The sequence below is a fragment of the Thamnophis elegans genome, chromosome 7 (genome assembly GCF_009769535.1).
Source record: "Thamnophis elegans isolate rThaEle1 chromosome 7, rThaEle1.pri, whole genome shotgun sequence".
Taxonomy (NCBI): domain Eukaryota; kingdom Metazoa; phylum Chordata; class Lepidosauria; order Squamata; family Colubridae; genus Thamnophis; species Thamnophis elegans.
The window spans coordinates 57,152,594-57,166,034 of record NC_045547.1 but is presented as its reverse complement, the minus strand read 5'-3'; the positions used below and the strand labels follow the sequence as shown (position 1 = coordinate 57,166,034).

The following is a 13,441-nucleotide window of genomic DNA, read 5'->3' as shown; positions in this document are numbered from 1 at the left end:
AAATAAGTGAAGATCATGAAAAATCAAACAGAAGCCCCTCCTGAGAATGAAACAATTGTTGCAGCATCAATAAATATGAAATAAGAATAGTTAACTTAATTTTCAACATATGCAAGCAGGTACATTGAGAATACTGTACATTTTCTTTCCACTAAAAACTTAGCAGTAATTATTGATAAATCACTATTTCTAATTTAGACTTCATTTTTATTGATCATAAAATGGATTATTCTTTAAATGGAAATAATTAATAATTGACTGAGATCAAGAAAATATCGACATAAATGAGAACAGCTAAATAGATCTATATAATATATATAAGCTATTAATTACAATAAAAATTCCAAGAGACAGAATACACATAATATTCCAAAATACCAAAAATTATGTTATTTATTAAAACCATTGGACTAGATTTTAATTACTCCATGAGAAGAATTCAGGAATATTTAAATCAAGATATGTATTACCTTTTTCTAAATACATTCCTTCACCATTAAACAACTTTAAATACTGTATGAAATCTAAATATAGTGTTTAAATCTCTTGCATAATGGTTTCATATACTATTGTATGTTTTCTAAAAAATCTATTTAAACCTTTTTCTTCTTTGCATGGAAAAGCATTTTTTGTACATCTAGCTTCATTTTCTTTCAATATAATCTGTTCTCCCTCATTCTTGATTATTTACTTAAATGTATCGACTTCACCATTTATCATCCAGATGAGAGAAACGAAGGAAGAACCAACCTAACTCTTACTTACAAAAGGGACTATTACATACTCCCTTTTTGTGATCCTGTAGTGTCTTAATTTGGGATAGAATCAGACTGACTGGATGGGGTTCAGCGTTTAATGGCTGGAGTTTGCAGCAGATATGTTGCACTGCTCTCTTTTTATTATTACAAATGGTATGCAAAAATTATAGAATAGCACAGTGATGGGCAGCCTTTTTGGCGTGGTGTGTCAAAAATTGGCAAAAAATCGAGCATAACTCGCGTTGTGTGTCACTTCGACAAAAACATAATTTTGCGCAATTTATAGTTTAAACTACAAAAATGTATAATTGCAATATATAATTGTATTTAATAAACCAAAAACAAATTATTTAACATACCTGCTTAGTAACTTCTTTGTTCATCAGTCGATTTCGTATGTTGCCCTTGATATTATTGAACTTGTTTGGGGTGCCGTGAACCAGGGCTGTGGAGTCGGCTGCTTCCAGCTCCACGTCCTCATCAACATGCCGCTCCAGCCCGCCCCTGCTATGAATATTCCTAGTGACGCGAGGGCGAAGAATATGAATATTCATAGCGGGGGCGGGCCGGAGCGGCATGTTGATGAGGACGTGGAGCTGGAAGCAGCAGACTCCACAGCCCTGCCGTGAACTGAGATAAGTGTGGTGCGGTCGTAACCGACAGTCCCAGGAGTAGACTCTCTGTGCTGGCCTGACTGGAGAGAGGCACGCATGTTCCCGCGCTCCTCTCCTGCGGGTCCTCCCTCGCCGCGCTGATGACGTGTGTGCGCACGGCACGCACGCCTTACCAGCAGCCCCTGCGCTCAGAAAGGGGCGGCGGCGATACAGTGAGTGTGGGCGGGGGAGATCACACGTCCCGCCCCCCCCGTTCCTCCAGCACAGATTCTTTCATCCTCGGCGGCCGTGCAGGAGCCGAGGATGAATCGCATGAAATCCTGTGCGTGTCACCCCAAATGGCTACGCGTGTCAGCACTGACACGCGTGTCATAGGTTCGCCATCACTGGAATAGCACTTTAAAGATGCAGTCACTACTTAGAATAGACATGTACAACACTGTACTATAAAATATGAACAAGATTATTCTTCAGACCTTAATAATATGACTAGATCAGATAAATTAATTTGCATTACAGTTAACATAAAATATATCTAAGACATAACAAATGGTATTTGCTTGAAAACAATTTCAAATTTCTCTACGCAAGAATCATTAAAATAAATTTTCTTGATTATCCAGCTATAAAAAGGAAGATCAAATAACAACAAAAATTCAAAGAAGTTCTCCTTCTTTCTTTTTCCAGATACAGTCACCAAATTGTTGTTTCATTTGTGTGAATGATTTGTCCTGCATGTATTCTTTATGGCCTACTATTCAAAAATTCTCTTCAATTTTTCACTGAGATTAATAGTGTGTAGCAGGTTGCTGTGAGCACATTTAATAGTGTCCTTTGAAAGAATTTCTTAGAAATAGAGAGATGCAGAGAACAGCCCTCTCTAGTTTTTCAAAGCTCAACAACAGCAAAAACCAGAATAAATAGAAAGCTATGATGGGAAACAAATCCCACAACATTCCATACAGATTTCTAAACAGTCTGCTGATTCACAACAGGCATCCATAATGCCACAGTCCATGTCACAAGGGCAGTTGCAGTCATCTCCTGTTTCTTCCCCACAGCAGCCGGCCACTCCTGGGCAGATTCCACAAGAGGTTTGCTCCAAGACGAGGCCACAGAGGGTGACGAATTCACAGAACAAGCAGGCCAAAATACAGTGTACACAGCAATCTTGAGAAAGTAGACAGGGAGGGGAGGAATAAAGAGAAGAACAGAAATTTCAAACTATATTCTGAATGACCATTCTGGATAAAACAAAACACCTTAAGAGCCTTAAACAAAACCATTTTCCCCCCCACATTACATCATATGCATGCATAATATGAGGAGCACTTTTGCATGCTAGCTCACCTTCCTTTCAACAATCTACTCATGAAGAAGAATGCACCCACTCTTAGTTAAAACCTTTTTGGGATTGCTTTTGCTGATTAAGATATGTCTATATCAGAGGTGGTATTCAGCAGGTTTTGACCAGTTCTGAGAACCAGTAGCAGAAATTTTGAGTAGTTCAGAGAACTGGTAAATACCACCTCTGACTGGCCATCCCCCATCTATTTTCTACCCCCCCCCGAGTCCCAGCTGATCGGGAGAGAATGGGGATTTTGCAGTAACCTTCCCCTGCCATGCCCACCAAGCCATGCCCACAGAACAGGTAGTAAAAAAATTTGAATCCCACCACTGGTCTATATTGATTAGTTTGATAGATTGATTATATTATGTTTTATATTGGATTAGATTTATATGCGCCTAAAACCTCTGGAGCAAAGTAATTCATGAAGCAAATAAATAAAAATGAATCAATAAATAAATGTTACAAAAAGATTTGAGAGGCACAGCAGTAAAGTTCAGAGGCGCAGCAGACCTAAGATTACGTGACTGACTGAATAACCTCTTTGGAAGATTTTGTATTTTGTATTGATTTTTTCTACTGACTTTGGAGAAATCAGTAGAATGGGGTGGCGCAATAGTTAGAATGCAGTACTGCAGACTACTTCTGCTGACTGCCGGCTGACTGCAATTTGGCACTTCGAATCTCAGCAGGCTCAAGGTTAACTCAGCCTTCCATTCTTCTGAGGTGGATAAAATGAGGACCCAAATTGTTGGGGAAATATGCTGACTCTGTAAACTGCTTAGAGAAGTTTAAAGCACTGCGACACGATATAGAAGTCTAAGTGCTATTGCTATTAAGCTCCTAAAGAACATGTATCACCAAATTCATATCATTTTTTCATTTCATTTCATTTATTTGGGATTTATAGGCCGCCCTTTTCCCTGAGGGGACTCAGGGCGGCTTACATTCATAGGAAAAGGGGGGTGCAATACAAAGACATAAACAATATGTGAATAAAATAAACAGTAAAAGCACAACTTTCATTCAACACTCAACACTCGGGCGGGGCAAATTAGAAACTTATCCCCAGGCCTGACGGGATACCCAGGTCTTAAGGGCTGTGTGGAAGGTCTGGACGGTGGTGAGGGTGCGAATCTCGACGGGGAGGTCGTTCCACAGGGTCGGAGCTGCTACTGAAAAGGCTCTCCTCCGCGTAGTCGCCAGTCGGCATTGACTGGCGGATGGAATTCAGAGGAGGCCCAATCTGTGCGATCTAATTGGTCGGAGGGAGGTAATCGGCAGGAGGCGGTCTCTCAAGTACTCAGATCCACTACCATGGAGGGCTTTATAGGTGGTAAGTTATACCCTGAAGCGCACCCGGAGATCGACAGGTAGCCAGTGCAGCTCGCGGAGGATAGATGTTATGTGGGCGAACCGCGGTGCGCCCACTATCACTCGCGCGGCTGCATTCTGGACTAACTGCAGTCGCCGAATGCACTTCAAGGGCAGCCCCATGTAGAGCACATTGCAGTATTCCAGCCTAGAGATCACAAGGGCTCGAGTGACTGTTGCGAGGGCCTCCCGGTTCAGGTAGGGTCGCAACTGGCGGACCAGGCGAACCTGGGCAAATGCCCCCCTGGTCACAGCTGACAAATGATGGTCGACAGTCAGCTGTGGGTCCAGGAGAACTCCCAAGTTGCGAACCCTATCTGAGGGGTGTAAAATTTGACCCCCCAGCCTGAGCGATGGAACACTGGCCAAATTGTTGGGAGGGAAACACAACAGCCACTCGGTCTTGTCTGGGTTGAGTACCAGTTTGTTAGCACTCATCCAGTTCTTAACGGCCTCAAGGCCCCAGTTCATCACGTCCACCGCTTCATTGAGTTGGCACGGGGCGGACAGATACAATTGAGTATCGTCCGCGTATTGATGGTATTTTATCCCGTGCCTCCGAATGATCTCGCCCAGCGGTTTCATGTATATGTTAAATAGTAGGGGGGATAAGACCGAACCCTGTGGCACCCCATATGTTAGGGGCCTCAGGGACGATCTCTGCCCCCCGACCAACACCGACTGCGACCTGTCCGAGAGGTAGGAGGAGAACCACTGCAAAACAGTGCCTCCCACCCCCACCTCCCGCAGTCGTCGCAGAAGGATACCATGGTCGATGGTATCGAAAGCCGCCGAGAGGTCAAGGAGAACCAGGATGGACACATGGCCTCCATCTCTGGCTCTCCAGAGATCATCGGTCAATGCGACCAAAGCGGTTTTTGTGCTGTAACCAGATCTGAAGTCGGACTGGAAGGGGTCAAGGTAACTAGCTTCCTCCAAGGACCGTTGAAGCTGGAAGGCCACCACCTTCTCGACAACCTTCCCAACAAAGGGGAGGTTGGAGACTGGACGGTAATTGTTAAAAACGGCTGGATCCAAGGATGGTTTCTTCAGGAGGGGTCTCACCACCGCCGTTTTAAGCGCGGCGGGGAAGTGCCCCTCCCGAAGGGAGGCGGTTACAACCACCTGGATCCAGCCTCGTGTCACCTCACTGCTGTTGGCAACCAGCCAGGAGGGACACGGGTCCAGTATACAGGTGGAGGCACTCACAGCTCATATGGCCTTGTCCACATCCCCAGAGGCAACATCCTGAAACTCATCCCAGATATGGTTTGCCAAGTAATCCCCTTGTGACTCGGCTGGATCTTCAGAGGTGGAGTCCAAGTCTGACCGAAACCGAGCAACTTTGTCCGCTAAGAACTGGGCATACTCCTCAGCCTTACCCTGTAGGGGGTCCCCCACGTCCCTCCTATTTAGGAGGGAGCGGGTAATCCTAAACAGGGCGGCTGGGCGGGACTCAGCGGATGCAACCAAGGTGGCAATATGTGTTCTTTTAGCTGCCCTCAATGCCCTGATGTATTCCTTGGTGCATATTGTCAAAAGTGCTCGGTTCGATTCGGACTTATCGGACCTCCACAAGTGCTCTAGGCGTCTCCTCCGGCGCTTCTTCTCCCGGAGCTCCTCGGTGAACCAAGGAGGCCTCCGGGATCCGCTGACCCGGAGGGGCCGTAGTGGCGCAATCCAGTCCAGAGACTCCGATGCCGCCGAGTACCAGGCAGCAACCAGAGTCTCCGCCGAACTGTGGGCGAGAGTATCAGGAATAACCCCAAGCTCCGTCTGGAACCTCAAGGGGACCATAAGTCGCCTGGGGCGGAACCATCTGGTCAGTTCCTCCTCCCTACGGTGGGGGTTTGGCCTCCGGAAGTCAAGCCTCAGTAGGCAGTGGTCTGACCACGACAGGGGTATGATCTCATTACCCCTCAGACCAAGATCACAAATCCACTGCTCCGAGAGGAATGGTGGGTCGAGCATGTGACCCGCTGAGTGGGTTGGGCCCCGAATTACCTGGGTCAAGCCCATGGCTGTCATGGAGGCCATGAACTCCTGCGCTCCGTCAGAGTGTTCACCGAGCGAAGGCAAATTAAAGTCCCCCAGAACCATAAGCCTGGGGAACTCAATTGCCAGCTCGGCTACTGACTCGAGGAGCGAGGGGAGGGCTGCTGCAACGCAGTTGGGAGGCAGGTACGTTAGCAGCAAACCCACTTGACCCTTGAGGTCCAACTTCACCAGCAGGGACTCACACCCGACAAGCTCCAGAGCAGGGATCCTACGAGGTGCTAAAGACTCCCGGATAACAATAGCCACACCACCACCCCTTCCCTGGGCTCTCGGCTGATGATGCACCTGAAATCCTTCTGGGCACAGCTCTACGAGGGGGACTCCTCCCTCTGGGCCCAGCCAGGTTTCAGTAATACATGCCAGGTCTGCCCTCTCGTCAAAAATTAAGTCCCGGACGAGGGGAGCCTTGTGAACAACAGACCTGGCATTTAGCAACAACAGCCTGAGACCAGGGTCCTGACTACTCGCGCCATCTGGCCTCGGAGTGGGACTCATAGGGCCGGAAGGAGGGATCTCTGTGATGTAGCGAGCCCTCCTTCCCCGGTAATGGCCAGCCCTAAAGTCCCCGCCATATCTGCCCCTCCCTGTTACGACCGCAATGCTCCGACCCACTCCTGTGGCAGTAGTCCCCCCAACCACCCCGGTGACCCCTGCATTCCCCAGCAGGCCCTCCGAGTCAGGCATAATCATTCACTCACACAAGCAATCCCCACGTTAAAGTTAAAACAGAAAAATACAACGATAATTGCAATAAAAGTGGGGGCATTCGCTCGATTACAAGCATACACATACATATCCCATGCTAAGGCAGAAGGAAGGAGAGAAAAGAAAAGAAAGAATTTGTTTAAAAAAAAGAAATAAAAATGCGCAGCTTTTAAATTAAGATTGCGAGTTCAAGAGAGTCACATGGCTCTCAACAGATGGTTCTGCAGCTGATAGTAATGATGTTAAAGCAAAAGCTGAGTCACGGGGAAAAGCCAGGGGAAAGGAGCATCTGTGAGGGTTGTAATGATGGTAGTCACAATCACAGTCACTATCACAGTCAGTCCCATAAGGTGGCCAGTCTCTACTGACACCCGAACCACGTCCTCTAAAATAATCCTGGTTTACTAAAGAGACCGGGAGTTCAACAGGCCGGGCAATGTTGGTCAAAAGGTCCTGCGGGGGTTCAGTGCGAACACACAATGCTGCCATCATCTGTCCACCCGCAGCCCAGTCCCGGAGTTTTCTTTCTAGGGGTAAAACCACTCCAAGGAATTCCCAAAGGCTCACCACTAAGAGTAGATAGGGTAAAGAGATGGAACAGGCGTTGGAATTGCCAGGAGACGCCGTCGCTGTTCTCGGGATGGAACTTGCTTCCTCAGTACTAAATGGCCGAGGCAACGCGAGAACCACCGGAGTCCCTAAAGCCAATGGGGTCGTCCAGGTCTGTAAGGCCCAAGGGTGGTCTCCCCGGTTCCTCATCCCCGCTGCAAGCAGACAGAGCAGGGAGGTGGGGCAGACGATGAAGCTGCCAAAGAACGCCGCCGCCGCCGCTGAGCTGAGGCTCCTCTCCTCACCGCCGAACAGCTGAAACGGCCGAAACAGCACGGAGGCCGCCGGAGCCGCCAGAGTCCACGCGGTCCGCGGTCGCAAAGTCCGTACGGTCTGGGGATGGTCCCGGGGGTGGTCCCGCGGTCGCAAGGTGTTCTCGCCGTAGGCAGACAAGGTTGAGGGGTGAAATAGGCGATGAAGCCGCCGAAGAATGCCGTCGTTGCTCTTAGGCTGAGATTCCTCTCCTCGCTGCCGAGCGGCCAAACCAGCATGGAAGCCGCTAAAGGTGCTGGAACTTTTGCGGTCCGGGGTTGTCCCCAAAATGGTAACCCCTGCCGCTGGCTGATCTTTTCGGGCCCCCTGGATCTTAAGCATCCCGGGCGAGCCTTTCATATTAATTTTAAAGTTGTTGCTCGTGATTTTTTTCGGCATTTTCGTCGGATAGTTCATGACGAACGGAGCCTCACAGCCATCTTGGTCTCGCACCTGATCACCTAAAATGATTTTATTATTATTGGCATGCCAATTATTCGTTCTCCATAACAGGAACAATGATAGTTATTATTTTAAATAATCTTTTCCTATTTCCTATCCTTTTTATGTTTACCAATGCACTTATCCCTCTTGCTTCAAGACTACCCTATATTATGCATGGCCTTAATCCATCTGCAAAACCAAACCCAAAATAAAAAGCCAATCTTCTCTTATGCTAATAAAGAAATGCTAGCTATAAAATATAAAAACAAGTTGGGTTGAAAAATGAAAACAAAATCTTCCAAAGAGATTATTCAGTTTGTCACTTATAAATGAACTGAGTACAGATAGTCGTTGCTTACAATATTTCATTTAGTGACCCTTCAAAGTTATAACAGCACTGAAAAAATGATTTATGACCATTTTTCACACTTAAGACCATTGCAGCATCTCCATGGTCATATGACCAAAATTCAGACACTTGGGAACCAACTTATATTTATGACAGTTGCAATATCCTGGGGTCACGTGATTCCCTTTTGCGACCTTCAGAAAAACAAAGTCAATGGGAAAGCCAAATTCACTTAACGACCAGGTTACTAACTTAACAACTATAGTGATTCACTTAACAACTGTGGCAAGAAAGGTCATAAAATGGGCTAAAGTTTGCTTAACAACTGTCTTTCTTAGCAACAGAAATGTTGGCCTCAATTGTGTTCGTAAGTCGAAGACTACCTGTAATGTAAAAAATGTTGGGAGAGATGCATGTTTGATTCATCCACAATCAAAAGAAATTAGCCACTGGTTAATTTTAGTGTTACATAAGCATTTTTGTTTAAATTGTTAGTTTAATTGTTAGCTCATTTCTAAAAATATTGGACAGTAATATATAAATATGATGAATAGAAAATGTTCATTGGTAACAACAACAAAAAAAGGGAAAGAAGAACCAGCTAGTAAGAAGAATGCTTACGTATATTAAATGATGTTTTTCATGAAGAATAACCATACCTATAAGTGACCTTCATCCAGGGCTTAGCAGATATGACACATGAAATGAAGCTGGGGAGTACAAGTTCAGTGAAGAGAACCAAAGCGAGATTGATGGGGATTAATTAGACTGTTGTCATGGAGACTGTCATAGAATAAAACTAACAATTTCCTCTTATAGTTTTTTTAAAATAATGTAAACGAGGAATAGGTAAGAAGAAATAGGTGTCTCAGTATTGATAATTCAAGATTAGCTTAACTTTTTTTCTCTATCTTGACAATGAACGCCAAATAAAGGTAGAAAAGAAAGAAAGAAATTACGACAAATTATAACTACCACTAAAGAAAATGAAACGGCCATGAAATTAATGGCAATGACACTACATGCAGAGCAATGATTGTGAAAATAAAACAACAAATAATTATATCATCATTGTCATCATCTTAATATTTTAATTTGTTAAAGCCAATACATTCCAAAATTCTGTAGTATATAACATCCAGAATAAAATTTAAAAATTAGTAACAGAAAAGAACATAAACATAACAACAAAAACAGCCATTACAATAAGATGCATGCACAGCAGGGACCCACTAACACATTAGCTGTAGGACAATTATTGTGGACAAAAATAATACCAAAACATGGGTAGTCCTTGACTTACAACCATTTAGATTAGATTAGATTTATTAGATTTATATGCCGCCCTTCTCCCAAGGACTCAGGGCGGTGTACAACAATTAAAAAAAAAACATGATATAAAAGTTAAAAAAAAATTAAATGGAATATCCCAAACCCAATTAAAATTGACAATACATTTTTTTTTAAAAAAAAATTCGAATTAAAATTAACATGATCAATACTGTATTTTGTTTTGTTCAGGCCAGGCTGGCTTGCTGGAAAAGCCAACTTTTTAGGGCGCATCGGAAGGACCGGAGGTCGGGGATTATACGAAGCTCTGGGGGCAGCTCATTCCAGAGGGAAGGCGCTCCCACAGAGAAGGCTCTCCCTCTGGGGGTCACTAGCCGACACTGTCTGGCCGACGGCACCCTGAGGAGGCCAACTCTGTGTGTTCGCACTGGACGGTGGGAGGCTACCGGTGGCAGTAGGTGGTCTCGCAGGTACCCTGGGGCTAAGCCATGGAGCGCTTTAAAAGTCATAATTAGTACCTTGAATCACACCTGGAAGACAACCGGCAACCAGTGTAGGCCGCCTAAAAGGGGTGTAACATGGGAGCACCTAGGTGCCCCCATGATAACCCATGGAGCCACATTCTGGACCAGTTGAAGCTTCCGGGTGCTCTTCAAGGGCAGCCCCATGTAGAGAGCGGTACAGTAGTCCAGGCGAGAAAGGATGAGGGCATGAGTGACTGTGCACAGAGCATCCTGATCCAGGAAGGGGCACAACTGACGTACCAGGTGAACCTGGTAAAAGGTCCCCCTGGTCACGGCCGTCAGGTGTTCTTCTAAACTAAGCCACATATCCAGGAGGACGCCCAGATTGCGGGCCCTTTCTTTGTTTAATGATCATTCAGAGTTACAATGGCACTGAAAAAAAGTGACTTATGACTCTTTTTCACACTTATGACCGCTGCAGCATCCCCAGGGTAAAAATTTGATCATGATTAAATCATGACCGTGATCAAAATTTGGCTTCTTGGTAACTAGGGTGTATTTATGGTAGTTGCAATGTCCCAAATCATTGTGATTTTTTTTTGACAAGCAAATTCAATGGAGAAGCTAGATTCACTTAACAACTGTGTTACTAATTTAACAACTGCAGTGATTCACTTAACAACTATGGCAAGAAAGGAAATAAAATGGGGCAAAATTCACTTAAAATTATATTGCTTAGCAATACAAATTTTCGGCTCAACTGTGGTCGTAAGTTGAGGACCACTTGTAGTTTTTATTTTTCTAAAAACCTACTTAGAAAAAAAAGGAGAGGAATTCACCAAAATAATTTAGCAACAAAGTTGATGATCCTGATTACCAACATTGAGTAGGAACTACTGGTACCTGTACATTCCTCATTTACTTTTGCAAAACTGCATTAAAAATAATTTAAACAGATGGCAGTGTATGCCATAACATTTTGTATCATTTTGTTAGCACAATCCTATTATCTATCAGCGTCATTTAAAAAATAATTCTAGTTTATCCATTTGTCCATTTTTTGTTCATGTCTATTTATAGATATCCATGAATACAAATCTTTTCTCAATAAATAAGTGTCATGGGAAAGCTCAAGAAGGTACAATAACCCTTTGGATGACCTTGAAAGGTCAAAAACAGACATAAGCCTCTCTGAAACTCTACTATTCAGAGCACAAATAGAAAGAAAACCCTCTTTGAGAGTCAAGGAAATTTAGTGACCCCTTGATCAGAACTGAGATGTTTCTTAAAAAGGGAAGAAAAATTATGTGTTGTCCTAAATGTTTATGCAGAAATGAGCTTTGAAGAGAGGAGGCACCTGGGTGAAGGATTATTTTGTTTCTAAAGAGAAAAGAAATATGACAAAGCAATATCCATGCTTTCCTCTCTTGAGCCTGCCAATTATTAAGAACATTCCAGATGGAATTTTAAGATGCTCATTTCACAACTAAACTCTTCCATAGCATCTGGCCTGGTTACTTCAGGATACACACATCTTACCTAGTTATTGCCTAGTGTACATAATTGGTCAGTCAGATTCAGCATTAATTATTATCATCTTCTTAATGATATATGACTATCACTTTGTTCATAACATAGATCTATATGATATATAATGCCATATATCATATAGTTCTATGATTTATGACCTATCACTTTATTGTTGTTTGTACACAGAGAGCTTATACACTGGAGACAAATTCCTTGTGACAAATTCCAATCACACATGTCCAATAAAGAGTTCTGTTCTGTTCTAGTTCTATGTTCTAATTGTAATAATTCTTATTCTATTCTGTTCTGTTCCCACTGTGATTTTATTTAAGAGAGTCCTTAAGACCTGGCACTTTTCCTAAGCTTTTGGCTGGATTGGATGGGAAGTGGGGGGAGGGGATGATATTTGAGAGGTGATATTTTTTCTAGGTATTCCTTTTGTATTAGGTAGTTTTATTTTTAAAGTTCTTTTAAAAATAAATTTTAAAAAAAAATTAAAGTTATTTTTAAAGTAAACTCTGTATAAAGTCATAATAACATTATTCAATAAATATAGGTAGAATATATAGATTATGTAGGTAGGTAGGTAGGTAGGTATGTATACACATACACACAAACAGACACACAGAGTGGGAAGAGATAAAGGGAAATAGTGATAGCCATTATTTATAAAGGTTCTTATTTATTTACTCATTTATTTATTCTTATTCACTTATTTACTATGAGGATAAGCAGGGAATGACATCATGCAGGTGGTGGATTAAGATAAAGATAAACACTTTCGTTAAATGTGTTGTGAGTGATAAGAAAAGAGGGATTCAGCATTCATTGGAAGGTAGGAAACAAGAAACAGTAACTTTTGAATTAATTGTCCGATAAACTGTGATTAGCTCATGTCTGTACTTGGAAAACCTGGGGAAACCTTACATGCTCAATAAGGCAAAAACAGAAACAACTTCTTTCATCCACCTGAAAAGTAGTATAGTTTGACAGAATTTCTGACAGCTAATAACATGGAGCCAAACTTCCTGTGAAAAATGAAGTCGAATTTGGAATCCAATTATAATCCAATAATATAGAATAACTTCCTACTATTATTGATGGATTTTTATTTTATTTTATTAATCAAATTTCCATGTCACAGAATGACTCTAGACTGTGTACAATTAAAAATATAAACATTAAAAGCTGTGTGTTTTTACTGACATACATGTTTTGTAGAATATTGTATCTTAATTGTTGTTGTTAGTTGCGAAGCCGTGCCCGACCAATCATAACCCCATGGACCACATTCCTCCAGGCCTTCCTGTCCTCTACCATCCTCTGGAGTCCATTTAAGCTCATGCTGACTGCTTTGGTGACTCCATCCAGCCACCTCATTCTCTGTCATCCTGTTCTTCTTTTGTCCTCAATCTTTCCCAGCATGAGGCTCTTCTCCAGTGAGTCCTTCCTTCTCATTAGGTGGTCAAAATATTTGAGTTTCATCTTCAGGATCTGGCCTTCTAAAGTATCTCAGTAAAAAGAGGCAATTAAAAAAGGATGATTAAAGTTTAGAAAAAAGGCAGGGAGGAGGTCCTTCAAAACACTAACCAACACCAAGGTTGCATATTTCTCTGTAAGCCCCAAGTGAGTTGTCTTCAAACTCT

At 43.2% G+C, this 13,441-nt stretch overlaps 1 protein-coding gene across 1 annotated transcript in view; it reads right to left on the bottom strand.

Moving 5' to 3' along the window:
* Positions 1–1,735: 1,735 nt before the first annotated feature.
* MDFIC (MyoD family inhibitor domain containing) overlaps positions 1,736–13,441 on the bottom strand; it is a 29,886-nt gene continuing 18,180 nt past the window's right edge. Inside the window, exon 3 of the mRNA XM_032221841.1 lies at positions 1,736–2,542. Within this exon, the coding sequence (XP_032077732.1) occupies positions 2,301–2,542 (242 nt within the window). The 3' untranslated portion in view covers positions 1,736–2,300. The remainder of the gene's footprint in view (positions 2,543–13,441) is intronic.